This window comes from Mchenga conophoros, linkage group LG13, assembly GCF_057382185.1.
Source record: "Mchenga conophoros isolate Kocher_MC1m ecotype Shallow Benthic linkage group LG13, M_conophoros_male_GT1.1, whole genome shotgun sequence".
Lineage (NCBI taxonomy): Eukaryota > Metazoa > Chordata > Actinopteri > Cichliformes > Cichlidae > Mchenga > Mchenga conophoros.
The window spans coordinates 19,813,662-19,838,194 of NC_140538.1; the positions used below are offsets into that span (position 1 = coordinate 19,813,662).

Sequence of the window (24,533 nt, forward strand, 5' to 3'; positions counted from 1 at the left end):
AAAATGAGTAATATAAGAGTAACTTTATTCTAATTTTTCTGCTTTCTTTTCAGCAGTTGTGTCGTTTGCAGATCCTTTTCTGGGTACTTACATTTTAAAAAATGTTTTAAGGAACTTTAAAGCATGCACCCTACATAATATATACGTTTAAGAATTCAATAGCCTATGATATAACCTGCAGCTGGTGAAAACTAGCCCATGTGTCCACGTTATATAGTCCAACTGCTTGACCATTTGTTAAACTCTGTCCTCTTTTTGCCCTTTTTTAGCTCCGCCTTTAACGAGCCAAGAACACGACTCCAAAAATTCAGACGTTTTCACAATAAAACTACATTACAATACCCAAGTACTTCAAAATTCAAATTCAAATTCAAATTTTATTTGTCACGTACACAGTCATACACAGTACGTTATGCAGTGAAACCCTAACCCTAACCCTAACCCTAATGCTTAGACAACTGCTCGTGACCTAAAGAAAAAAAAAAGGAAAGGCTATGAATAAGATAGGAAATAAATATGAAAAATTTAAAAGGGTAAATTTAACTAGGATGGAATAAAATATAAATTAAGGTTAAAAATGAAATAACTGTACAATACAAATTAGAATGAAGGGTAAATTTAACTGGGAAAGAATAAGATAAAATATATAAATTAAAGTTGAAAATAAAATAACTGTACAACAAAATACACAATACACAGTATAGAACTATATAAGAATGTATGAAGAAATATAAATAAATAAATATATACACAATAACAGCAGCTGTACAAGTATTAACTGGAAATGAAGAATATAGTGACCAGTGTTGTGCAATCCACATTATGTCTTGTGCAGTGCAAATATGCTTAAAGTGATTTAAGTGATGAAGTGAAAACAATGTCCAGAATCAGCGAAAAGGAGCATAGCTGTCCGTATATGGCGTTATTTTTGTGCCACTTTACGTTAGAGATGGACCGATCCGATATTACGTATCGGTATCGGTCCGATACTGACCTAAATTACTGGATCGGATATCGGAGAAAAATAAAAATTGTAATCCGATCCATTAAATATCACGAAAGCACCTCACAAAACTTGCAACACGCCGTAACTCGCCTCAGAACGTCGGAGCAGTATGCATCACGTGATACAGCAGCTGTGGCATGCGGGACCTGTCAGTGGTCTGGATAGCATTTGGAGCTTCGCTAGCAACCTGGCATTTCATCTCCGACAAAGTTATCCCCGAGAGAAGTAAAGCAAGTGTGTAAGTCCATCTCTGAATGTTTGTAAAGCATTCCCACGTTAAGCTTAACGAGCGACTGCCTCTCGCTCTCCGGCTGCTACTTCAATCGTGAAACTGCTAATGATCAGCTGATCAGCTTTTCTGTCGTGAGTCTCTCTTGTTTGTTTTTGGTCCACTTTGCGCCAGAAAGAGGAAACCAGCGGCTGAACAACAGCAGCACGTTTAAGCTTGATAAGCTGTTGTTACAATTTATTTAATATTACTTTCTACACCAGGATCTTTTTCTACATAGCTGACGGCTGGTAACTGTGCAGGGGCGGATCTAGCAAAGTTTAGCCAGGGGGGCCGATAGGGCATTAACTGGGAAAAGGGGGCACAAAGACATACTTTTCTTTCTTATTCTCATTTAAAATGTCTAGCTTTTAATAAATAATTATCTGACACCCAAAGTTTTAATTTGATGTAAAATGAATAGAAGTCAATTACTGTATATAGTGACTATTAAGTCTAATATATATACCCTAGTAAGCTATAGTACATTTTCCTTTGGGAAGGTACCATCTGTGCAGTCTGCAATTTTGTTGAAGAAAGATGTTGAATCTATTTAATATTTCTTGAAAAATAATTGATTTCTGTGCATTTTTTTTCACACTGCATCAAATTAAGGTTGATTACGTTGATTAAGCATCATGAGGTGGAGCGTGAGGGGTGGTTCCCTATTTTTTATTTATTTATTTTTGTTGTTGCTGGGAGTTGGAACCCTATTAGTTAGGTTGCTTAATATTTACGCTAAGTACTCTTTAAAATACCAGAATAGGGAGGATGGTGTAGGTCTAAGTTTATTAGATTGATCAGTATTGCTGAACTATGAAATATTTTTTTTGTATACAGGTATAACAGAATAGCTTTAGTGTAGTTGTTGTTTTAAACTTGAGTATGAACTTGCAGACTTGCAAAATGCAGCAAGATATTTTAAAAAACAGTTTTGTTGATTAAAAAACACTATATCGGATTCATATCGGTATCGGCAGATATCCAAATTTATGATATCGGTATCGGTATCGGACATAAAAAAGTGGTATCGTGCCATCTCTACTTTACGTGCGCTCAGAATAGTGGCACAAAAATAACGCCATACAAGATGAGCCTTTAACATTGTGCTTCTTAGTTTGCTTAGTGGCGTGAGGATTTAATTTTGAAAACTTGTAGGAAGTCTTTCCTCGGTTGTGGCCATAGTGTCAAACTTGACGTCAGTGTGCAGCACGCGCTGGTTAAACCGCGAACGGTAGTCTCTTGAAGTCACGTGTCTATGGCGAAGTGTTTATCCTTCCGGAAATTCTGAGGCTCGGAAAAGGTAGGACAAAATGCAATGTCTCAATATTGTGGTTGGTCCGAATGAAATGAATAACTATCAATATCACGTCAGCGACTGTGAGTAGATTACAATACATTAAACACAGTTCAAGTGCATCCAGGTAATAGGAGAAAAATGTTTATGTGCACATAAAAATTGAACCATAATAAATTATGAGAAGATCAATTATTATAGTTTAGTACTTGATTGTAGCTCGTAATTCAAAGCTGCTAAAGCCATAATACATTTAAGATAACTTATTATTAACAGCTGTTCTAATTGAATTGGTCTTCTAATAGCCAGGCAATAGCCAAAAACTGGCAACACGGGCTACAATGACCACATCTCAAAGTTCAGTCTTGATGATATGATCTTCGATAGAAGTTGTATCAGTTGTTCCAAGGTGCAAATTCATGTGGTGCAAATACATTACCAGTGGAGTGCAGAGCAAATAATTAGTTTAGCAGTTTCCGTTTATTAAACGAAAAACATTTCTTTGTATGTAAAAGTTTGAGAAGTATGTCTGGATCAAGGCAAAAAGAAGATACCAATGATCACTTGGTGCTTTTCCTAATGTTCAAAGAAAAAGTGAATTATTCTCTGGGCTGAAACCTGTTAATAAACTACTTTGTCTATTCCATGCAGGAAAGCAAAGATGTCAGCAGTCTTGGTTGTGCATGGTGGGGCATGGGCCATACCGGATGAACTGGCCAAGGCCTCTGTTGATGGAGTAAAAACTGCAGCACGCGAAGGATTTTCAGTGCTGAAACGAGGAGGAAGTGCAGTGGATGCTGTTGAAGTGGCTGTGAGGGCTTTGGAAGATAACACTGTGTTTGACGCAGGTACAGACAGTTTTTATTAGATTGGGACACATTTATGCCAAGTAGTTCCATTTGAAAATATGCAAGTTATTAAATGGGGGCTTCATCTTTGTATACGGCATTTGTAGCACCCTCACCTTTACTCAAATAAATAAGTAAAGCCTAAAACCCCAGTTCCTTTTACATGTCCATAGAGCAGCCAAATGAGAATGCCCATTTTCCTTTATTGTTTAAGCTGGCTTCAACTGCAGAACAATGTCTCCATCTACTGGTCATGATGAGAATATCCACCAGGACTCCTTTAAGAATATGAGAGATGATCTCTGGCTAAACCTTAATATCTGTCTATTAACATCGTCTGTTGCTTTCTTTACCCTGACAAGTTGTCAAACATATAAAGTGCCGTCTTTTACTACACAGCCCAGAGTCAGTTGCACACTGAATCAATTAAAAAAAAAATCTATGAGTAAAAATATGGAGTTGGAAGTCAACATAATGATACGGGTATGATAGAAAGTATGAATATCCCAAGAACTTTTACAATCATTTGTGCCATTGAAAGTCAGACAAACTAGACATCAGTCAGTAGTATGGTGCTGCAGTGTCTGTACTGCTTTGCCATTACCCTGCATATTTGTAAGGGTGGAGCTGGCATAATTTAAGTGAACACATGGAAACATAGTTTTTATCTCATCTCTAACTTGTTTTTCTCTGTAGGGCACGGAGCAGTACTAAATAAAGATGGAGAAGTGGAGCTGGATGCCATTATCATGGATGGAAGGACACTTGCCACTGGTGCGGTGTCCTCAGTAAAGAACATTGCCAACCCTGTTTCACTGGCACGGGCAGTGATGGAGAAGGTCTAAATTTCTTAGTTTCTATCTTTTTAAAAATATATTTGATTACTGGTGTACTAATCTGATTAAAGATTTTGATTTTTTTTATCAATACTATAATGTGTTAGATCCCAGCTACTTGTGAACAGGTGGTGTGGTACAGTTCTCCATTTGCTTTAAAAGGAATTGCCAGAAACTTGGCCAGGAGAAACGGCCAGCTCTGCCTACCTTTTTTTTTTTTTCTAATAATGCACTTAAGTAACCCTATTCATCAATTATACTTGTTAATAGCATCTCTTCCCATAAGGATCTGTGCACTTGGCAAATTGCTACATTTTTTTCCAGGAAAATAGGTAACAAGGATCTGTTTTCTTTTATGTGCTAGAACACCTTGTTAGAAACATCAAAATATGTAATCATTAAACATCCACAATTTAATTTTTAACTGCAAGTTGAATATTTACTTTGGACGGGGGTAAAGCATGCAGCTTCGCACAAATCACTTTATAAATCACTTAGACTAGTCATTAGAGCTCAGGCTGTGTATCTATTACTGACTTTGTGAGAAAAAGAAGAGAGGATTGTTGCCTGGCCACAACAGAAGTCCTTCCCCAGCCATGAATGATGTAGATCAGATGAAAAAGTAGTGACTTTGTCCAAATTCCCCTAAGACCCCTGAAGTCTTTAATTCACCACAGCAAAGAGAGCAGTGAATTATTATAAATCCAATTTTCAGAATGTAGTTGTTTGGCTTGGTTAATCTTTTGATACTCCTCATTTTATAATCCACCTGTGAGTGCCTTAGGTATAATCCTTTCTTCAACATGATCTGTCTGCTCCAGAGGAATAACCTTCTGTCATTACTGAAACATCACTTTTCTTACTCTTACAAACTCTACTCCCCCCACACCACCACACACACTCCTGCTGAGATCACTCTCGTTTGCACACGCCTCTTGTTGTGCCGTACTTGCTGCATATTTTTAACCGTTACTGCATGTTCACCCTCTGACTTCCAGTTCATAACGTTGTTGAGCTTCTCTCATTTACAATCATCACTGAATGATTACTTTACCCCATGTTATTACATCTGTAACTGTAATACTGCATTTACAAAAATACCATTAGCACAATCATACGTGCTTCATCTGAACTCTGCACTTTATCCCTTTAAGTCCCTTATTTTGGCATTCCTAAGTGTATGAGGCATTGGGGATCCTGAACCTTTTGACAAATTTTATACATAACTGTGTCCATCTGTTCAATAATCATGAAAAAGAAATATATGAAAATGTAGAATACAGAAAAGACAATCGGTGAGGTTGAAACAAAGATGGTGGTTGTCTTACCCCGTCCCCAAAGAACCAATCAACTGCAGGAAGAAGAAACATTTTAGCCAGGCATGTTGCACTGATCCATGCTGTAGAGGTTTCAAAGCTCTTTTTAAACTTCATCTTTACTTTAGCCACCAAACTTTTGAAGGCAGGATTTGCTCATAGAAGTACTTTGGCTAAACGGAATTATTTTAACTTAGTATCACTACTTTAGTGCAGAATACCCTTTGTATTATATGTATATAGAATATATATTCTTTTAAAACTCAGGGACAGGAATTAATTCAATGAAGATGTTAAGACTGATGAGCCGATGAGCTTTGAATAGCAATCTGATTCAAACTAACTGAAGCTTTTATCATTCAAACTATTGTCAGAGCAGACTGTCTTCATAGTACCAACAATGTCAGCTTTGATCTGAAGGCAGGTTTCTATGCCTGTTGGTTTCTTGTATCATTCTGAACCACCTCTCTGAATTTAGAGGTTGTTCAGTATAGAGAGCAGTCCCTGAGGGAGCAATCAGTTATATCACCTTGTCCATGAGATGTCTGAAGGCTTCAGACTGCAACAGTTATTTAAGACACTCTGAAGTCTTTCCAGTGATTGGGCACATTGAGACGGCTTGTCAGTCAAACGGAGATATCCAGGTCACTGATTTTAACAACACTCTGCTCTTAACTACAATGGGCTTTAGACTCCAAAATTTGACTTTCATTTCTTCAACAATTTTACTTGATATAAAATCTAATTAAATTTAAACTGGTAAAAACAGCAAAGAGTGATGGGGTCAGGAGAGAAAAGACAGCTCTGTCAGTCCTGTTTTAATGGGTGTGGTTAAAGCAGTTCTAGACTACACTTCCAAATCCTTTGTTTAAAGAGATTAACTTTTCAAGATTTTCCTAATAACAGGGTGATTTCTCTTAAGCAGAAGCCACATTTTTCTTTGATCATGACTAAAAAACAGGAAGTAATCATTATGCAAACTTTATAAAAAATAAGAATTAGAAGAACTGAGTTCTATAATTCATATTTAAAAATGTAAGTGAGTACTTCAGACAGTGTGCTACATTTAGGTAACCACAGTGACACAATTTCAATAATAGCTTATGCAACACTAATTCTGTTGTTAGACAAAGTGGTTAGCCATGAACTCATTTACCACTTGTCCTTTAACCATATTGATAATTTATCCCTTATTTTACATAATGCTTTAGTTTAGACATTGCTGGTGTAACTTTGCTTTACATAGTATCCTGGGTTTGTTTGTGGTAGCATTAGTTACATCTATTACATCCATGGAAATGTTTCTAAAGCAAATACTACTAACCATCAGGTCATTTGAATGTTCTTCTGTTCACAGGTAAATTTCTAGTAAATTGTGTTTGCTTATGTTGTTTACCATGTTTAGGTTCAGGTCCTATATCTAAAACAGGTGTGTGGGAGGGGCCGCCTCAGTACTTCCTGTTTATATAGGGTCATGATGTCATTGAGCACGTCACTGGGTGAAACCAAATTAAGGGTTTTTCATTTTGCATAGTATTGTTTATTTTCTTTAAAGTAACCTTTTGATTTGTATTGTATGCAGTGTTTAACTTTTCAAACCACTTAACTGTGTAAAATGAAAAATGAGTTTCTCAATCGGATTCATAATCTTATTCCTGTTTTTTTGTTTGGAATAGTATTGTTTGGTCTATATTGCAATGGTAGAGACTAATGAGGTTCAGGTGTGTTTAAATTCCTGTTTAAAGCAAGTGAGAGTTTTACCTACCAGAGTTTTAAAATGGTATAACGGAGATGCCAGAAATAAAGTACACTTAAAAGAAACTTGACCGGTATGCTGATGCTATCTACTTATCACCTTCCTTGCCACTTGGTCTGCACTACCTCATAAGACTCAAGAAATATAAAAGTACAAAAGTAACTCTTTCATATAACCTAAAGAAATCATGGCAATGTGTTTTTAATGACACAGTAAATGAAAAGCAAATAAATATTTGCATCTTACAGTAAATCTCATAAAAACATTTAGTTTAGGACATTACAGGATTAAATAATTTATATTGACCACATTCTAGTACCATTTTGACATTTCTTCAGTAAAGCAAATGCAGTGTTTTCACTGCTGGTATACATATGAATATATAGATGTATGGTAGAGGCACAGGTGATTTCTCCAAAGAGTGGAGAGGCAATCCCTCAGGCTCAGGACAGAGTAATAGAAAGCCTATTATATAGTTCTGGAAATAACACTTTTGTCCCTGAATTGTCCATTCTGAAAACAAATTATGAAGTCCCCCAAAGTAATTTTCTAAGTTCTTTTCAGGTCTTGCAAAGAAAACACAGTCTTATTGGTAAACTTGGTTATTGAGGGTGTCTTACTATAATTCAAGCTGGCATCTGGATAACTTTCTGGGCAGAGGGAGATATTCCTTGTGTGCATGGCCAGTATCCTGCCTGTTGCTTTTATGATTATAACTTTAAGGTCATTTTTAGGGCATTTCTGTGGAATCGCAGTTTGATACATGAAGCTGCTTTTGTCTCTAGTGGTACCTTATAGCAATGTTATGTTTGCTACATTATGTTCAGTGCTGTGAGATTTATTTAATGTTTCAACTTTGTCTTACCTATTTTCTTCCTCAGACATCCCATGTAATGTTGACAAGCCAAGGTGCAAACTTGTTTGCAGAAAGCATTGGTATAAGCACAGTCCCCACTGAAACACTGGTGACTGAGTATGAGAGGAGAGAATGGGAGAAGCACAAGAATTACATGACTGGAGTAATAGAAGATTTCAACACTCAATGGTATGCATCTGCGGGATCAATTTCAATTCAGTTGTATTGCATTTATATAGCGCCAAATCACAACTGCAGTTGCCTCTAGGTGCTTTATATTGTAAGGTAGAGAAAACCCAAATAATCAAAAAACCAAGCAAGCATTTGGTGACAGTGGGAAGTAAAAACTCCCTTTTAAAAGGAAGAAACCTCCTGGAGAACCAGACATGAGAGGCAACCATCTGCTGCGACAGCCGGTGGGTGAGGGGAGAGAGACAGAACAGAAGACATATTGTAGAAAAGAGCATTTAATCATCGGTTATTATTAGTTATTAATAATTGAATGCAGAATGGCACATAAAGACACAGAGAGTAAACAAGGTGAATGAAGAAGAAACACCAATAGGAAACCCCCAGCAGCCTAGACCTAGGTTTATGAATTTCCAAAAACTAAAAATGATATTGATATTTATTAGGCAAATAAAGGTCACATTTTGAAATTTGGGCCAGTTTTGGCATCAACCTTACATTGATCAGTTGTCTAAGCACTGTGTGTTTTAATGAATCAAATGAGCTTCCTCCTTGTGATGCTATGTCTGAAAACATTTCAGATCTAATTTGCATTTTCTTTTGCAGCTGATTTTTTTGAATAATGTAACATTTCTTCATCCCAGGGCTCATGATACCGTTGGGGCGGTAGCTCTCGACTCTGCTGGTAATGTCGCATGTGCAACATCAACGGGAGGGATTAGGAATAAAATGGTTGGAAGAGTAGGAGACTCCCCAGTCATTGGTATGACTTCTAAAACTGCTGTTTTAACACTGACAGTAAAATGATAAAGTCAAACCAAAGACCTTACATTGTCCAAACATTTCATTTAATCATACTCTTCACTTTACTACAGGTTACTTTAGCATATTCACTGCAATCTGCAAAAAGGTGTTTTAATGTTTGCTTCTGTTGTTCACGTTGTCTCATGTAAATAAGGCTGTGGAGGATATGCAGACAACTTGAGTGGTGCAGTATCCTGTACCGGCCATGGAGAATCTATTCTTAAAGTCACACTGGCCAGACTCATTCTTTCAAAAATTGAACAAGGTAAAGTATCACAAACGCAAACACTTTGTTTATGGGAATTTATCAGTTCTTCATGTTTTAGTCCATTATCCTGAACAGTGCAACTCATGCAACTCATGTGAGTAATTCCAGTTTTGCAATATTGCCTCTCACAGTTATTTAGTAAATTGTGTTTCTGAGCAGATTAAGAAGATCTTAGAAGCAATTATTAAAGGAGAATGTGCTGTGAAATAACACAAGCTGAAGTTAATTTTCCATTTTTCATTAGCCGCCTGTGTTCCTATTTCTTCTCCACTTTACAGGTAAATCAGTAACAGAGGCTTCGCAGATGTCTCTGCAGCACATGGGAGACCGTGTCAAAGGAGCCGGAGGTGCAATTGTTGTTTCTCCTTCAGGCCACTGGGCTGCCACATTTACCACTGAGCGAATGGCTTGGGCTGCTGTGGAACAGGATGTACTGTGGTATGGATTAGACCCGCATGAGAGATTAAAAGAGCAGTTGCCCCAATAAAAGCAATAAAAAAATAACACTTATTTCTTCTTATTAATCACTGTGCAATGTGAGACTGCGTTATAATTTTTCTTATATAATTAAATTTTATAATTTTTAACTCATTTTTTCTAACTTTTATTAAACACATTTGCTTCAATATAAATAAAATGCATTTATTTTATTTTAAAGGTTGAATATTAAAATAAGCATTATATACATATACTGTGAAAATGTGGTAAAAAAAATTTTTTTAGAGATTGAAGTTTAGTAAGTGTTAAACATAGAAATGCATGACTCAGTGCATTCATTTGGTTTTTTTTTTTTTTGATAAGAAAATCTTTGCTCTTTAATCTTTGAATCCTGGATCACATTTCCAAGTAAAGGATGTCTGACTTCTTAAACGTTTTTCCTAAATTTTGTAATGAAAAATTACTTCAAAGTTACACTGTTTGAAAAACTATATTGAAGTAATGTTAGATCCTATTGTGGTAGGTAGAGTTGCACTGAGTGATGACTAATGGATGAATGCAATAAAGGATATATATAGTATGTGCAAATGTGTTATTTCTTTTAATGTTGATCTCTTGAATCTTAAATAACTGAAACACATCCATCCTTTTATTTAATTAATTTAATTAAGCATCCCTATTAAAGCAGACTGTATCATTCATGAGCATCTCGTTCATCATTTAAACAACATTGTTGACCTTACTTAATATTTTGAAACAACTGGACTGCAAGACTCTTACATTTTTGTATTCTTTTTTAATCTTCATATCTCGGTTATTGTGCTGGTCTGGGGTGTAAATTATATGACATCAGTTTCAAACCCAACACTATAGAAAAGAGATATTTGGATAACACACAAGATGGGTTCAAGAGATTACACCAGCAAATTGTTTTCTGAAATCTCAGTTAGTAAAACTTCACGATAAGGTTGACTCAAAAATGTCATTCATTATGTTCAAAGAAATAAATGCAACATTAACTGCCAATCTGAAGAAGTTATTTACTACAAGATTCAAATCTGCTGAGCAAAGGAGAAAGCTTCATTTATTTTCTCTAACCAAAGGATCATCAAGATGTTTTTGGCAAATAAGACACAAGCCTTTGCACTCTCTTTGGTCAGCAGTGGTTTTCACCTTGGAACTGCATCGATGTCATTTTTGCAAAGTATCTTTCTTGTCATTTACTCATGAAGACATGTTCGCTGAATTCCCATAGTCTTAGATATGACTCTGTAACCCTTTTCGCACTGATAGATATCAGTGACATTTGTCTCTCAGCTGCTCTTGTGTTTCTTTAGACCTTGGCATGATATGCTGTTTTTTTTTTTTTTTTTTTTTTTTTTTTTATCTTTTAGTCTACTTTACTTTGTCAGGCAGGTTCTAGTAAAGTGATTTCTTAATACCCGGGTCTGGCAGAAATCAACCCCAGGTGTGTCTAGAAAACATTGAACGCAGCTTTCCAAAAAATGTGGTTCACGTTTAATTCATGATTTCCAAAGAGGTGCAATTACTTTTTCACATAGGGTCAAGTAGGTTTGGATAGCTTTTTTCCCCTTAATATATGAAATTGCCATTTAAAAATTCTTCTTGTGTTTACTTACGTTCTTTGTCTAACATTTAAATATATTTGATGATCTGAAACATGGAAGTATGAGAGATATGCAAACGACTTAAGAAATAACAATCCTTGATGATCATGATTTTATATATTTTAACTCAAATGAACTCAAACATCATGAATGGTATGAGCCCTCGAAGAGTTAAACTTAAACTTTAAGGAGCTTTTGCTTGCCTTTTTCTTATATAAAAATGTTTCTATTACAGGACATGCACTCAGAAAAGAATGGCAAATCTACTTTACTAAGTAACCGACTGTTTTCAATACCAGGCTGTGTTAAATATGTAACTTTGCCAGTTTTATAAAGCGAAGTTTTCTTCGAGCCTGTCCAGCTTCTCGTGTTCTCTAAGTGCGATGGTCGACAGTTTGATAAAAACAAACCGCTTGCTCTTAGTGAAAATTAACCATCCGGACACTGACAAAGCAGACACAACAAAAACAAACCATCCAGATGTGCTCTCTCTGTACAATCGGCTGCTAAGCTACCTGTAAACACAAGCCACGTGACAACGCCGCGCTGCCTGTCAGGGACTTTGCAGCATCGGGGCGAATGACGGCTGAGTTGGAGGAAGTTACTGGGAGCTGCTTTGCTAGTATGTAACCGTACATGAGTTGGCAACAGCATCGCGACAAGAGAGGTGGGAGTGCTATAAATATGTATATGTAAAAATAACTACTTGTAAATATTTGAGCTGCAAGCGTTGGAACAGATGCATGTGGGGGGTCATCAAGTAACGTCCGCTAGCTGCACTCAGGCTACAAACAAACTTGGCAGCTAGGGCCTGTGCTATAGCCGCCTAGCTAGCTCGCCGTCGTGCATATTTATCGTCGAGCTGTCTAACCATATGTTTGCACATTTTGTTTGGCGCTTTTGAAATTTTCGGGCGCGGCTGTTTATTGATACAAATGTGCTGCCTGTAAGGCTGAATGGGTTTCAAAAAGTGAGTTAGCTTGGGTGGTAACTTCCTCCGTAAGTTACCGTTAGCTTGCTAACATACGCGATTGTCATAAGCTGACATAAACGTTAGCATGTTAACTAGCTAACAACTCATTGGCAAAACCTGGCGTCAGGAACGCCGTGCTTCTCGTGGACAGAAAGATATTTTTGGCTGAACTTAAATAAAAGCGTCCAGAGATGCGCTTTAGTTTGCTAACATTCATGTAGCGTTATTGGTTTGCACACTGATTGTGGCCTTCTCCAGGCTGTGAAGTCGTGGTGTTGCTTGATGTGAAAATAGTAGCATTTACTATTGCAAGTCGGTGGTTTTAGACATGCTTTTCTTGTATTTACATCACTCACCCGATAAAAGTCTTTGAAAATGCACAGAAACAAAAATAGCAGTGGCTAAGGAGCGTTGGGTTAACGTATTAGGACTGCAGAGTAGCTGGATGAGGCTTCCCATATGTGGAGATTTAAGGTATATACCACTTTGCTCATCAGATACAACATGTATACACTGAACTGATGGCAAAGTCTTCAGAAAGTGCACCGTAACTTTGTTTTTTGTTTGTTATCAGTCACAAAGTTTTCGCTGTCCCTCGAAATCAGGGAATATTTTGTGTTTTTGTTGGGTTTGCTTAGTTTGTACTACACTTGTCCCCATAATTGGATGCATTCTGTGGTGCAGGGAGAAACATAAGACGTTGCTGTCTTTGAAAAACAAACAGAGAAACATATATTAACAGTTTATCAGTTGTCTGCTATTCCTGCATCTTTTCTGTGTTGTTTTTGGTGCAGGAAGGCAGCAGCATTCATGGATATTGTGGACACCTTTAACCATTTAATACCCAGTGACCAGTTGGATGACTCCCTGGTAATAGGTCAGAATTTGGAGTGTGAAGCCAGTAATGAGTTTGGGACAGGACTCAGACTGGAAGATTCACTGAAGAACATGCTCAGTGACAAAGATCCCATGTTTGGATGTGCAAGCACTCAGTTCAGTCTGCTGGATAATGAAGACCCTGCTTTTCAGATTGCTGGCTCCACAAGTATGTTTGAAGGCACAAAAAAGTGGCCAAAATGTAGATAAATCAGTGTAGATTCAAACTTTGAGTGAAAGTTAACTAACAAATGCATGTGTGGCTGCCTGGAAAAAAAAAGTCATCCACACTTTACTTGAAAAGTTGATGGTGAAAGTTTTAAATATTAAGTTGTTAATGTACCGTGTAACTCAATGTATAACTCTGATTCTTCACCTACAGACTATTTTATCTGTGCTGATTTTTGCTCAGTTAGACTTTAACTCTTCAGGTGCTTCAAAAAACAAACACTGTAGAGGGTCGTCTTGTACTGAGATATGCAGGGAACATTTTCACCGTGCTTCTTTGCTTGTCAGCACGTAAATATCAGCGTTAGGGTAACTGAAGGTAAATTAAAGTAGTGTTGTTTCAGTAATGATGGAGAAAAATACAAAAAAATTTTAAAGAAACAATATAAAAGGATTCAGTATTATTGTAAATGTAGCAGTGTTAGACTGCCATTGAATTTGGACTGCAGTTTTTACATTTTTTTCAAATTGTATATTTATTAAGGACATTACATTTATTTATTTTTGCTTTTGCAGGTCTCGATAGTGGTTCGGCACCCACAGGCCTCCCTGGTGAACCAGCTGTTTCAGAGAGTGCACAAGTTAAGCAACTTGATGTCAGGCAGAAGAAACGTTCACGCAGTTTAGAGAACGGTAAGTCGATGCAAGTTTATTTTCTTTCTCTTTCCACCCTGTGAGACTTTTAGGGATGTACACAACTAGATGTTTAAACATTGCTGCCCTTGCGATTTGGTTACATTTAGTATTTTTATTAATGTACAGTTGCAGTTACTGGTTCAAAGGTGTTACGACACCACAGGGCTCCAGTCCCAACAGACTGTTTTTCTCTTCTTCTCTCTCTGTTTTTTTTTTTTTGTAAACAAGCAAGGGGCAAAGCAAATAGATGACAGCCGTACTAACTAATGTGGAAAAAAAAGAAAAGGAATAAAAGAGCAGCAGTGTGTCAATTTTTTTTTTTTAGAATAAAAAGTAGAATACCAACCTAAGCCAGATGTAACCATATTCTTTAGCCAGATGTGGACAGACAGAACCAAATATATAAAGGATACCGGTGCTAGTACTGCTAAGGTTACCCTAGCTCTGCAAAATAATCTGATATTGTGTGTGTTTGCAAAACTATTCACACTGGAACATGTTGCACATTTCACTGGGGAAGGTCCTCTAAAATACACAGGAAGTATTTATTTGGCTAATGTAGAACTTTTTCCATTTAAAGTGCACTCAGTTAATGTTTTCTATGTTTTTCCCCCCTGTCTTTTAGAGTAGTCGACTAGTTTAACCTTTATTTAACCAGGAAAATCCCATTGAGATTAAAACCTCTTTTTCAAGGGAGACCTGGCCAAGATAGCATAATAAGATAAGATAAGATAAGATAGAACTTTATTAATCCCTCGGGTGGGTTCCTCTGGGAAATTCAATTTCCAAAAAGCACAGCACCGACAGAAGTTACAGTTACAGTATATTATATATATACACACACACACACACACACACATATATAAATACAGAGACAAATATAAATAAAATATACGAAGGGGATAAATAGAATAAATAGGAATAAAAAATAAAAATACAAGTGAATTGCACATTTCAAGTATTGAGGTCTATTGCACCATTGACTATTTACAAAAAAGTATTGCACAAGGTATTGTACAGTGAGGTGAAGAGGCACTACAGCTTAGTTGTTCCCCTGAGTCACCAAGTCACCAATAGTCACCAAGAACATCAGCAGCTTTTAAGTTTTGCTTTTGTTTATTTAAACAGAACACAGTGGTGACCAGGAGCCTAACACACCCACCAATACCATGACCCGAGGGCGGCCGGCAAGAAAACCAGCCAACAGGCTATGCAAGTCATTTCTTATTGAGAAAGGAGTCACAGGTCCTGATCTAAAGAGAGAATTAACTCTCGGAGGACGTGTCAACATTAATGAGATTGATGGTGGGGTCTGGCTGAATCCAACTGTTGTATTGAGACGACTGACAGTCACAATTGGAGGTTTCAAGATTGAATTGCTACCAGGACCCTCGTACACACAGGGTGTCGATGCAAACCAGTCTGCATGCTCGGACGATGGTTTTTCTTACGGTGGGGAAGTTGGTTTCACAGTTTTGCCAGATGAAGCAGCCAGTGTACAGAATCCCGCAGCAGAGAGTGTGGAAGAGATGGATGTAAGTCAGAAGAGCTCAGCTGATGATGCAAGTCATGGGCTGGGCCCATATGTAAATCCAAATGATGTACAGACGACAAACGGGACGTTAAATACTGGCACGAAAGAGGCAAAACTTGACAATCAGAGTGTTCCAGAGAAGCAAAAGCCAGTCAGTAAAGGAAATGATGTTATTAAACAGCCACAGAGCAAAGAGAACAACACAGCTACTGTTAGTAACAAGACAGATGGTAATGAAAAACAACTGAATGTGTCTAAAATGCTGCCAAAGCCTAAACAAGGACCGACATCAGTAAAGAATAAGGAATTCGTTTTACATAAAACAAGCAATACAATTAAGGAGCATAAAGTTACCCAAAATATGCCATCCAAAATCACGCCAAGAGGAGAGCTGCACAAAACTAAATCTGGAAAGGAAAAGCAAGATGTTGTACCTTTGAAAAGGCCTGCAGAAAACATTCAAAGTGAGCATGCTACTAAAGTACAAAAGCTACAGGGTGCAGTAGATGCTAAAGTGAAGCCAAAATTACCAAGTTCTCCTACTTCTGTGGGAAAGAAAATTCCATCATCTGGCAACCGCGTTGGTGATCAGCAGGGACCAGCCAAACGTAGTACGCCCCAAAACAGCTCAAAAAGTGAGACTCCTCCCCCGCACAGTCATCTAGGAAATTCTTTAAAAACACCTGAAGAAGGAGGGCAGGAAAAGTCCAAAATGAAAAAGCTAGAGAAGATTCTTCAGAGACAAAAGAGTAAAAATGCAAGAAGCATCTCTGTGGACGAGCCGCAGCTGTTTATTCCAGATAATGCGCCCGTTGTGAAGAAGGACGCTGTGGACGAGCAAGTCGCTAATAGTGAGACTGTGTGGGATGGAAACAACTGTTGTGGCCTCTGCAAAAAGCACCACAATAACATGTAAGTGTTGCTCCTTAACCTAAATATAAAATCAAGTTTAATCAGCTGTAAAAGAATTTCTGCCTCTGTCCGCATTCTGTTTCTGTCCCAGTGCTAAGCTGCAAACACGCCTCTAATAATCGTACTTCGGTTTTTTTGGTTGTTTTTTTTAGGTTTATGGTAGGTTGCGGTCGCTGTGATGACTGGTTCCATGGTGACTGTGTTGGTCTTGACCTGGCGAAAGTGCGAGAAATGGAGGAGGAGGACCAGATGTACGTGTGCTTGAAGTGCTGCGAGGAAGAAACCAAGAAGGTGGGGCCTGAGCCAGCGAGTGCACCCAAACCAGAAGCTCCAGCAAAGAGCGAGACACCCGACCAGAAGCTGCCTCCTAAACCTCGTCCTGGGTCTTCTCAACCCCTCACATCAGGGGGAGTCAGACCAGTAAAAAAGGTAAGCAGTATCTCTCAGTTAACTCTAACTCATAATAGAAATATTTATTTATATCTAATAGATTTAAACTATTCACACACAGCAAATATTTATATCTTTCCCCAGCTAATTTATCCACTGATACTAATCATAGCCACTGTTACCATTATGCAATGGTTTGTCTCTTTGATTTAACTTTGCCAGCACAAGAGGTGTGCACATGGGTGTGTAATCAACACAGTGCACTCGCCATATTTTAGTATGATTTTACACACCAAAAGCTCACTTTTTTTTTTTTTACTTTAGCTAAGGGGTATAATGTAAAGTGTGTTGTTGTTGTTGTCATATGTATGTTTTCAGCCTTATGATATATAAAATAAATGTAACGGGGACTTAATTCTTACAATAGGATGCAGAGAGAAGGCAGTCCACAGATGCCCGAGAAGCAACTCATAAAACAGGTAATTTTTCATTAGCTTTGAATGTATAATTAACTTTGTCCTGTTTTAATATCACATTGGGTTCAAGGCCAGGCTGCATTCACTGGGTGTGTAAACAAAATTAACTTAGGACCTTCACAGCACATGAGCAGTATATTAATGACAGTTAGTACAGTCCTTTGAGGTCTCATTTATATATGAGAGAGCTTAAAATTGCATCACCTTAAGTAATAGCATTACTTCTGTAGTTGACATCAGGGTATTTACTTATCAGTTTACTCTATTAAACATACAGCTACTAAAGTAGGAACATAATGCAGCACAAGTCAGTGAGCCTTTTAATACTAAAATACAACAGTCTTTTTTTTTTTTTTTTAAATTTCAGACACACTCCCCCTCAGCATGGAAGATAACAGTTGCATAAATTTGTGTTTATAATCTGTGATTTAATAATTTTGTTCTCGGCTGCGTTTACGCGGACGAGTTGTATTACTCGTTCTCTTTAAAATGTGATCAAAGTTAGTCTGCCAGATTTCAGTCAGGCAGTGTTTTTGGACAGCTCTTAATTTACTCTGTTTGTGTATTAGAAATGTGCTTTGGATGGTAATCTGCTCAGATGTTGTCAGATGTAATTACACGTTCTGGTTTGAGTTTTCACAGCAGGCTTTTAAAAAGTATTTATTTTTAATTGTTCGTATGAGAAAATACTCTACATGCCATCTTGGAAATAAGTCCATTTTGTAACATTTAACAAAATGATATTGTGTATTATAAAGTATAAACATGTCTGTGTCATATTGTACGTAGTTTTTGTTAATGTTAGGATTTCAGGATGTCCTTTTTTGGGATTAGTTTTTGTAAGCAAAGTCTGTGTGGAATAAATGTTTCTTTATGACGACAGATTTTTTTTCCCCACTCACTCAGTGGATTTTGTCACTCTGTCTTCACAGGTGTCTCAGTGAAACAAGAGTCAAAACATAAGGCTCCATCCTTGGCTTCAAAGAAACCCGTGTCTCTGGAGGCAATCAGGAGAAGTGTGCGTGATTCTCTGAAAGAAATCCTCGTACAGAGGTCAGTTTTTCAACACTTTCGAAAGATGTGTGGATGTTACATTTTTTAAAATCAGGGCACTTTATAATCGCCTATGTGCACTTTCTGCATTTCAGATTGAAGGACTCTGATTTGAACATCTCGGTGGAAAGGGCTTCCGAACTTGCAAAGAAGATAGAGCGAGAACTTTTTCACTTGTATAAAGACACTGACAACAAGTACAAGAACAAATACAGAAGCTTAATGTTTAACCTTAAAGATACTAAAAATAATGTAAGTATCATTTTATGTCAGGCATGGTCTAAATGTAATGTTTCCACTTTTACTATAAGAATAGTTTCATTTGCTTTGTCTTTATTGATCTTTTTAGATCCTTTGTAAGAGGGTTCTCAAAGGTGAAATTTCTCCTGCTAACTTAATTCGAATGAGTCCCGAGGAACTGGCCTCAAAAGAACTGGCTGCTTGGCGACAAAGAGAAAACCGACATGTAAGTAATGCTTGTCTTTTTTCCCCCAGTAGTATTGCATAAATTTACCAAACAAATTACAGTAGTTTACAGTTGTGATGTCCGATTTAAACTGAGTAAATATTATTAAGGTAATAGTTTAACAGTGTATTTTTAAAGATGGTTGTATTTTAGAATAAAAAAAAAAAACAAATTAATTCTTTGCTTTACAGACTATTGAGATGATTGAAAAAGAGCAAAGGGAGGCAGAGAGACGGCCGATTACTAAGATCACACACAAAGGGGAAATTGAAATTGAAAGTCAAGAACCAGTAAAAGCACCGGAGCCTGTAGAGGTGAGGGTATCATTGTGCTGTTTATGCTTAACATGCATAGTAAGTGAAATGTGATGAGATGTGTATCCTTACATTAGTTACATCGCTTCATATACCATCATCAGTTCTGTTCATCTGTCTGATTACTTTGTGAAATGTGCTGCATTCATATCTTTGTGCCTCATGTAAAAAGCTCCTACAATTCTCCTCCCATGTAATCCATTTAAGCTGAATATAGCGACAGATTGCTTCTGTTTACATGCAACAGACTTAGTGACGTGTTTGCTTAAACTTATTTCCTATTTTTTTCCAGCTTGAACCTCCTCCCAGAGTGACTGAAGTCTCAGCAGAACCTCCAAAAACTCCAGAGAAGAAGGAAGAGAATGCTAACACAGCTAAAGACACTACAAGCCAACACAAGTCTCACTTATTTGACCTACACTGTAAAATCTGCACAGGTAAATGATAACATGAGAACAAAAAAAAGACTAGAGATTAACCTGTGTCTTTAATAAAACATCTCATTCAGTATTGTCACCATTGATCTCTGGTGTTATATTTTCTGAAGGTCGAATGGCACCCCCTGTTGAGGAGGCACCAACCAAAGTGGTTAAAGTTGCAACTACAGTGGTTAGGAGGCAGTCTACCAAAACAGAGGAGACAAAGGGCACCACGCCGCCCGCAATCGACGATGACCTGCACCTCACTGTCTTAGAGGAGAGCTTCCAAAATGCTCAGATAGGGTACGAAGCAGTTGTTTTAGACATTTTGTCTGGATCTGGATAATGTTTTCTTTCAGTGCTTAATTCATTTCTCCTTCATTGTCACAGGTCTGATCATGCAGCTGGAAGAGAGGAAGAAGCTACTTTCCTTTCCAACCTGAAGTGTCTGTGGCAAGGATTCATTCATATGCACGCTGTGGCAAAGTTGGTGACAAAAGCTTTTCCCGTCTCAGGTGTTTTGGACAACTTGACAGAGGTAAAGTTGACACATCAGACTGTACTTGGGTTTTAAACAGCTGTTGTAAACTATGGTTGACAATGAAAAGTGTTTCAGAAAAGAGACAAATTGAGGAAGATGAAAGACAATAAATACAAATATTCACGGTTCGTATGGGTGCTTGAAATCCTTGAGAATGCTTGAATTGTAATATTGTCTTTTCAAGGTTTGAAAAGTGCCCGATATTCAGATGTGGTGTTTAAAAGTGCTTGAAACTGTATTTCATTCAACACAAATAACTATCTAACCAAATAGTTTTCTTATCAGATAGAAAAATAAAATGAGTCGCAAAGTCTAAAAGCAAAATTTCTCTGCCTGGGCTGCCGAGCATCTTTGCATGTCAGTCTGTTTCAATTTGTTTCAATTTTTACATGGCCTTACTGAGGTGATGCTAAGTGAAACATGCATTCTTTTTTTTTTTTTGGTAATGTGCTGAAAAAGCTTGAAAACTGACCTTGAAAGTGCTTAAAAAGTGCTTGAATTTGACCCTGAAAAATGCGTATGAACCCTGAATATTAGTATTCTTTGACACAGTTGTTTAAGCAACAGCCAGGCAAGAGCCAGTTCTGATGAATGGCAGTGGGATAAAGATTGCTTTTAGCACAGATACAGGGAGAAAATGGCAGTCAGACATGAGTATTTATGTACTAAAAAACTAAAACAAAACATTGCAGAAATGTGCTGACACTTGTTGTTGTAGAACAGTTTATTAGGACACAGGAAATATAAACCACAGTCCAGCTGGAAGAACTAGATTTGTAACATTACTCCCACGTAACTACAGATTTATGAGTGATCAAATACTGCCAACTACTTTGTATCTCTAACACTCCATAAGGTGTGCTCTTTTTATTTATTCATTTAAAAACATGTTTTTTCTCCAATAGGACCTTCCAGATAGCATACAGGTTGGTGGGAGGATTAGTCCTCAGACGGTGTGGGACTACTTGGAGAAAATTCGGGCAACTGGAACAAAAGTAAGTTTCTCTTGTTTTCCGAGATTTGCTTATGATTTGACAGAAATAAATTGGCTTTAATTATTCCTGATATTGAGTAAGTCGAACTGAATACCACTCTTTAAAAGTTCTGATTTTTAACAGAGTTACAGATTTTACTGACACATGCTTTTTGTTTTATTAAAGGAAGTGTGCCTGATTCGCTTCTCCCCTGAGACAGAGGAAGATGAGATCTCTTATACTCTTTTGTATGCCTACTTCAGCAGTCGTAGGCGTTTTGGGGTGGTGTCCAATAATTTGAAACAAGTGAAGGACATGTACCTCATCCCTTTAGGTGCCACAGAAAAAGTTCCACATCAGCTTGTTCCCTTTGATGGGCCAGGTAACCGGAACACAATTATTTTTCTCTCATTAAATTAAAAAAAATCTTTTTTTTTTTTTTTAAATGTTCAAACTTAATCTTTTAATTTCTCAGGTTTAGAAAACAACCGTGGAAACCTCCTCCTTGGACTTATTATTCGCCAGAGACCGAAAAGGGATTTTCTTACTGTGGATGTGAACGAATCTGCAAGGATTATTCCTGAAATAAAACCTGTGGCCATTTCCACAAAAGAAACCAGGGCAAAAGAGGAGGATGAGAAATTTTTTCTCTCTTCCTTGACTAGTGCACTTCAAAAGGAGAAGGAAAAACCACTTAACACTACTGAAGATGTCGATGAGCCTATTGCACAGTCTTTTGAAGAAACATCTGCATCAGAGGAGACCAACAATCAGGAGCCTCAGAAACCCCTTCGCTTTCTTCCAGGTGTGCTAGTAGGCTGGGGTGGAGAATTACCACCTCTGCCTGATGTTGGGTTTAAACCCTCAAGTACAGCACAGGATGCCTTGAAGACTCAGCCTGCTCCAAAACCAGAGACATCAGTTGGGAGCTCAAAAAGTCCAACAGCTGCTGCCCCACGAGAGCGCTTTGTCATCAAGAAGAAAGAAGCTAAACCTGCTAAAACTGAACCGGAGCTATCAAGCCCATCTGATACATCAGCTGCTACCAACTCGCTGGAAAAGAAAGCTGCAGTAGGGAGCCAGGGTACATCTGTCTCACTCAAAGATAAGCCTCCAGATGTATCGACTGAAGACTTCCTGGCAGGCCTGTCAGCAGCTCCAAGCGGGACTGAAACTAGCAGTGCTACGTCGGCAAACAAAGGCGACACTGGCCTTTTGTCTGAAAGTGAAAAAGAAACAACTGAAGGGAATTCTTTGTTGCAGCCAAAATCCCAGTCTGCTGCAGATCACGCAAGTAGCTCAAAGCCTCCTTTAAGTGGAATATTGAAAAAATCTTCAGCATATTCCACTGTGAATGAAGATAAAACAATGGTGCCACAGAAGGATAAAGCCAGCCTCCCAGATCCTTCCAGCCCTAAACCTGTTCCTGTGTTGAGCAGCACTAGGAATGATCTAATCGTCCCATTTCACCAAGGATATTTACAGCTCTCTCAGGCCAAGCACAAAGCTGAAGAACAAAGTCAAACAGCTGTTCAGTCGTTTCCTTGTAAAAAGAATGAGCCTGGTGTAGCGCAGGCTGGTGCTGTATTGACTCAGACAGTGAATCCTCCTACGGTCCAAGGAACTCCAGCAGAGTGTCAAACAGGAGCCTCTCAGTCCCAGTATAACCCAGCAATGGCACCAGCTCTCCCAGTAAACAACAGCACAAGACCGTCCCCGTTGCAGCAGCAACAGCCTCAGGAATCTGGCAGCTATGATTCTCCATCTGCCCCTACTTCTAATACTGTACCCACCCCTCACATCCAGAACCAGAACCATAGCATGCAGTGGGCTCAAGACAGCACTTCACAGGCTCCCCCTGGACCTCAGTCACAGTACCCCGAGAGTTGCTCTGAACCATCTGGCCAACCCTCATCTGTGGACAAAGACTACAAGCGTTTAGAGGAGCGATACAGTGACCCGTGGGAGAGGCCGCGACACACAGAAGACAAAGACCACGGAAGGCACAGCTACCACAGGGACTCCTATCACGGTAAAAAGAGCAGGCACCACGAGCGGGAGAAAAAGCACGATCGCAGCTATGATGATAAGTACAAGGAGAGGGGCAGGCACCACGGACATTCGGATGACCGCTATGCTGAGAAGAGGAAAGAGAGGCATCACAGCGACGACTACAGCAGCCGTCACAAGGACAGGCACAGACATAGACGGGACTCTGATTACGAGAATGGACGGAGAAGTTCAAAAGACAGTTACTCATAGTTTTGTTCAGAGAGCGTTTGGGGCTCTCAGGAGGACTGTTCGGTTGTTGTTGGTCACACAGCTGGTACAAACCACTTTGGTTGGTGCTGGTAGAGTTGTTTTACGCATCAGTCTGCATCTGTATGCCGTGTCTTTCACTAAAGTTACGTTTTATGTTACTCAGCGTACAAGCCAAAATAATATAATTTCAATGGAATTATGATATTATGGATCAGTTCAGTTAAGACCAAGAAAAAAAAAAGTCAATATTGGAACATTTTTAACTTTTAAACTTTTTACTGTAAATATGTTGTTCATATTGAGCTGCTGTACTGATTGGTTTCGGTCTCAAGGCAACATAACAACAAACAAGTGGACTACTTGGATAATTTATGCTGAGTTCATTTGGCCTGAATGTAATAGAAGGTATTTAACTGAAAACAGCAGCTTGAGTTTGTTTTTTTTAACATTTCTTTTAAATTGCTTAAATATTTTATAAACCTGCTTTCTATTGAGAAAGCATGTACAATGTTGGCTTGTAATATACATTAGAGATGAAGTGTGCCTTTGCACTGTGTTATTGTACAGTTCGTAATAAAGCTGAACCTTTTTTTTTATTAATTATTTAAAGAAATTCTTTGTCTAAAAAATGTATTAAAACCAACTAGGTCAGAGGTGTTAAAAATGAGGCCTGGGGGGGGGGGAGAATCGGCCCAGCAAAGACTCCGATCTGGCCCACTGGATGATTGGGAAAAGTGAAGGAGGGCATGTGTTTTTGAGTAAAGTGTATTTTTATAACTAAGTTTTACAGCTTTTCCTATTGATAAAGACCTCCCCCGTGGCCATTCTTGTTAAAGGAACGAAGTAATAAAGAAACAAATGATAGGAATGTGCCTCTTTTTCACCAATCTATAGAAATTTTGGTAAACTAATATTTTCTGTGAATTAACAAAAACATTGAGCTACCAGAATGGTTTCCATATTTTCATG

The 24,533-nt window shown here is 38.0% G+C and overlaps 2 protein-coding genes across 6 annotated transcripts; both read left to right on the forward strand.

The window, feature by feature from the left end:
• Positions 1-1,119: 1,119 nt before the first annotated feature.
• On the forward strand, positions 1,120-11,270 carry LOC146561214 (isoaspartyl peptidase/L-asparaginase). Of its 2 annotated transcripts, none has more exons than XM_085297093.1 (7): positions 1,120-1,244; positions 3,223-3,419; positions 4,116-4,258; positions 8,209-8,372; positions 9,017-9,135; positions 9,331-9,441; positions 9,723-11,270. In XM_085297093.1, the coding sequence occupies exons 1-7, from the start codon at positions 1,144-1,146 to the stop codon at positions 9,929-9,931; spliced, it is 1,044 nt and encodes a 347-aa protein (XP_085153219.1). In that variant the 5' UTR covers positions 1,120-1,143; the 3' UTR covers positions 9,932-11,270. The 2 variants fall into 2 exon arrangements, with proteins under 2 accessions (XP_085153219.1, XP_085153220.1); XM_085297094.1 differs by lacking the exon at positions 1,120-1,244 and adding an exon at positions 2,584-2,654.
• A 769-nt stretch (positions 11,271-12,039) lies between these two features.
• Positions 12,040-24,164, forward strand: phf3 (PHD finger protein 3). Of its 4 annotated transcripts, none has more exons than XM_085297090.1 (16): positions 12,040-12,177; positions 13,278-13,528; positions 14,104-14,220; positions 15,352-16,669; positions 16,822-17,098; positions 17,487-17,538; positions 18,468-18,588; positions 18,684-18,840; positions 18,938-19,054; positions 19,246-19,368; positions 19,661-19,805; positions 19,916-20,090; positions 20,178-20,325; positions 21,234-21,323; positions 21,489-21,684; positions 21,778-24,164. In XM_085297090.1, exons 2-16 carry the CDS (start codon positions 13,294-13,296, stop codon positions 23,562-23,564), a joined length of 5,058 nt encoding a protein of 1,685 aa, XP_085153216.1. In that variant the 5' UTR covers positions 12,040-12,177; positions 13,278-13,293; the 3' UTR covers positions 23,565-24,164. The 4 variants fall into 4 exon arrangements, with proteins under 4 accessions (XP_085153216.1, XP_085153218.1, XP_085153215.1 ...); XM_085297089.1 differs by lacking the exon at positions 12,040-12,177 and adding an exon at positions 12,232-12,957; XM_085297092.1 differs by lacking the exon at positions 13,278-13,528 and having other exon boundaries at positions 12,042-12,177.
• Positions 24,165-24,533: the final 369 nt, after the last annotated feature.